This window comes from Merops nubicus, unplaced genomic scaffold (genome assembly GCF_000691845.1).
Source record: "Merops nubicus isolate BGI_N331 unplaced genomic scaffold, ASM69184v1 scaffold14959, whole genome shotgun sequence".
In the NCBI taxonomy this organism is placed as follows: domain Eukaryota; kingdom Metazoa; phylum Chordata; class Aves; order Coraciiformes; family Meropidae; genus Merops; species Merops nubicus.
The window spans coordinates 1730-3907 of record NW_008633244.1 but is presented as its reverse complement, the minus strand read 5'-3'; the positions used below and the strand labels follow the sequence as shown (position 1 = coordinate 3907).

The following is a 2178-nucleotide window of genomic DNA, read 5'->3' as shown; positions in this document are numbered from 1 at the left end:
CTCTTAGACAGCCAGCCAGGAAGGGCTACTGCTTTCTGCAGGAAGAATGGTTGGAAATTCAGTCTGTCTCATAGGTGGTGCCCTCAAACTAAACCACTTGGGACGCGATGGAATCTAGGGATGCACAGCATGAAAAGGGGGGGGGAAAAAAAAAAAAAGGGAAATGAGAGGGAGAGCTTCTGTGAAAGTTGTACCAAAACGTGTCACTTTATCCAAAAGCGTCATGCCCGGTGTAGGTTTTATGCATCGCGGGTTGTTTGTACAACTAAGAATTGTACAGTATGTGAGCAGAGACAGTAGATACTGCAGATTAATTATCAGCTCTATAGTCCTCAGGTATATAATTTATGGACAGCCGCTTAGCGTGTCGTTGATTGTTTCCTCTTAAATATATTGAAATTCAGAAGGCTACAGTATATTCTGACACAAATATAGTAAGACAACTTTTCTACAGGGGGGAAAATATAAGGTAGTAACTAACGTATTTATTTTATGAGGAACCTCCTCTGATAGTGGTAGTTATTTCATGCCCTTTGGAAGATTTTTAGTTCTGACTTTCTTCATCATCTCTGTCGAATTGCTCTCTCTCACAATTTGACAAGAGCTATATTCAAGTTCAGTGACCCCTCTTACGGCAGCCTTTTCCTTTTCCGCAATTACTTTTAAACGCACTCTAACACCATAGCAAGCTATTCGAGTAAACATTTCTCTTCTGGCAAGTCTCCAGGTACAACAAATACTATCAAAACTCCGCAGTGGATTACATGTGCCAGTTTGCTTTAAATGGAGCAGGAATTAGCCCGTTTTCTCGGCTTTGGGTCCCGTGCGTCCCTGTCTTTTAAACACATACAAGATGAACATATTGTCTCTGACAGTCTCCGCAGTCCCAGCCTGAAAACGCTGTTGGAGAGGCTATAGATCACACAGTTGCAGAAACTATTGCTTATAGCAAGCCATGTGGTTAAGAAGGAAAGCGCTGGGTTTTCCAACACCCTAGAGCTCTCCAGCAGAAAGTATATGATATAGGGGAGCCACAGCACGTAGAACACGCTGGTTATCCGAAACAAAACCATGGCATAGCGGCGGTCGGGGCTGTGCCCAGTCTCCCCAGCAGCATCCACTTCGTGGCTAGGAAATCGAGCCCTCCGATCGTTTATCTCTTTGGTGTGCTGCCGACAAATTTTAAAGATGTGGAAATAGGTGAAACATATGACAAAGGCAGCGGGAGCGTACAGTAAGCACACGATAAAGCCAGTAAAATAGGCATTAGTTAGCCAGGAGGTAGCACACCATTCAAAAATATCTCCATGGTAACCAGGTTTTCCCCAACCAAAAAAGGAAGGCAAGAAGATCAGACAAGAGTATATCCAGATCAAAATGATGCAGATTCTCAAGCGACAGGGTGTGACCAGTTGGTTATAGGAGAGAGGCTTTGTTATGGCAAGATAGCGATCCACACTGATGCAAGCGAGACACGCCATAGACACGCTTTTGAGCACAGAGATGATATATCCAAAAACTTGACAAGTCAAGGACTCGTGGACACCTGTCGAGTAGTGGAGCAGTGACAAAGTAGGAACCAAGCAGCTAACTCCAACAAAAAGATCGGCATACGCCATGGTCTGAATAAAATAGCTGGTGGTATAATGATGCAGAAGTGGAGCACAGTGAAAAACAAAGATCACAGTTAAGTTACCCGCAATAATTAAAAATGTTAGCAGGACAATAACAACTGTCTCAAGGATACAGATGTCAACTGCATTGTAGTGACCAAATCCAAGGGGGCAGGAGAGATGCTCAGATATGTTCATAACACTACTGCTCGTATTCAGAGTCCTCCATTCAATCCATCGGGACTGGTTCATGTTTTGTGATTAGGGAAGACTGCAATCTGAGCCTTAGTGAGCAGATGACCTGCTTAACAGCAGCTAAACTCTGCTTCAGCGTCTCACGATCTCTCTCTGTAGACACTGCCAGTGCTTACATTTGAGAGGATTACAGTCCCATAGCTGTTGATGCCTCCTCAGCATCAGTGCATCACCTCTGGCACACCTTAGCTTTAAGGAAAGAAAGAAAGAAAGAAAAGAAAAACAAAACAAAACAAAAAAAAAGCCAGAAAGAGAAAGGCCACTGATCAGCTCCTCCAGTGCTCTTGACCAATCTTTAGCAAACACAAGG

The 2178-nt window shown here is 43.7% G+C and overlaps 1 protein-coding gene across 1 annotated transcript; it reads right to left on the bottom strand.

The window, feature by feature from the left end:
• Window positions 1-779: 779 nt before the first annotated feature.
• GPR52 (G protein-coupled receptor 52) lies at window positions 780-1865 on the bottom strand. The gene has a single exon (XM_008948199.1). The coding sequence runs from the start codon at window positions 1863-1865 to the stop codon at window positions 780-782; it is 1086 nt and encodes a 361-aa protein (XP_008946447.1).
• Between the last annotated feature and the right edge of the window lie 313 nt (window positions 1866-2178).

Bases quoted from the DNA above. Each gene is read 5' to 3' on its own strand.
- GPR52 (XM_008948199.1), bottom strand. From the start codon at position 1,865: ATGAACCAGTCCCGATGGATTGAATGGAGGACTCTGAATACGAGCAGT.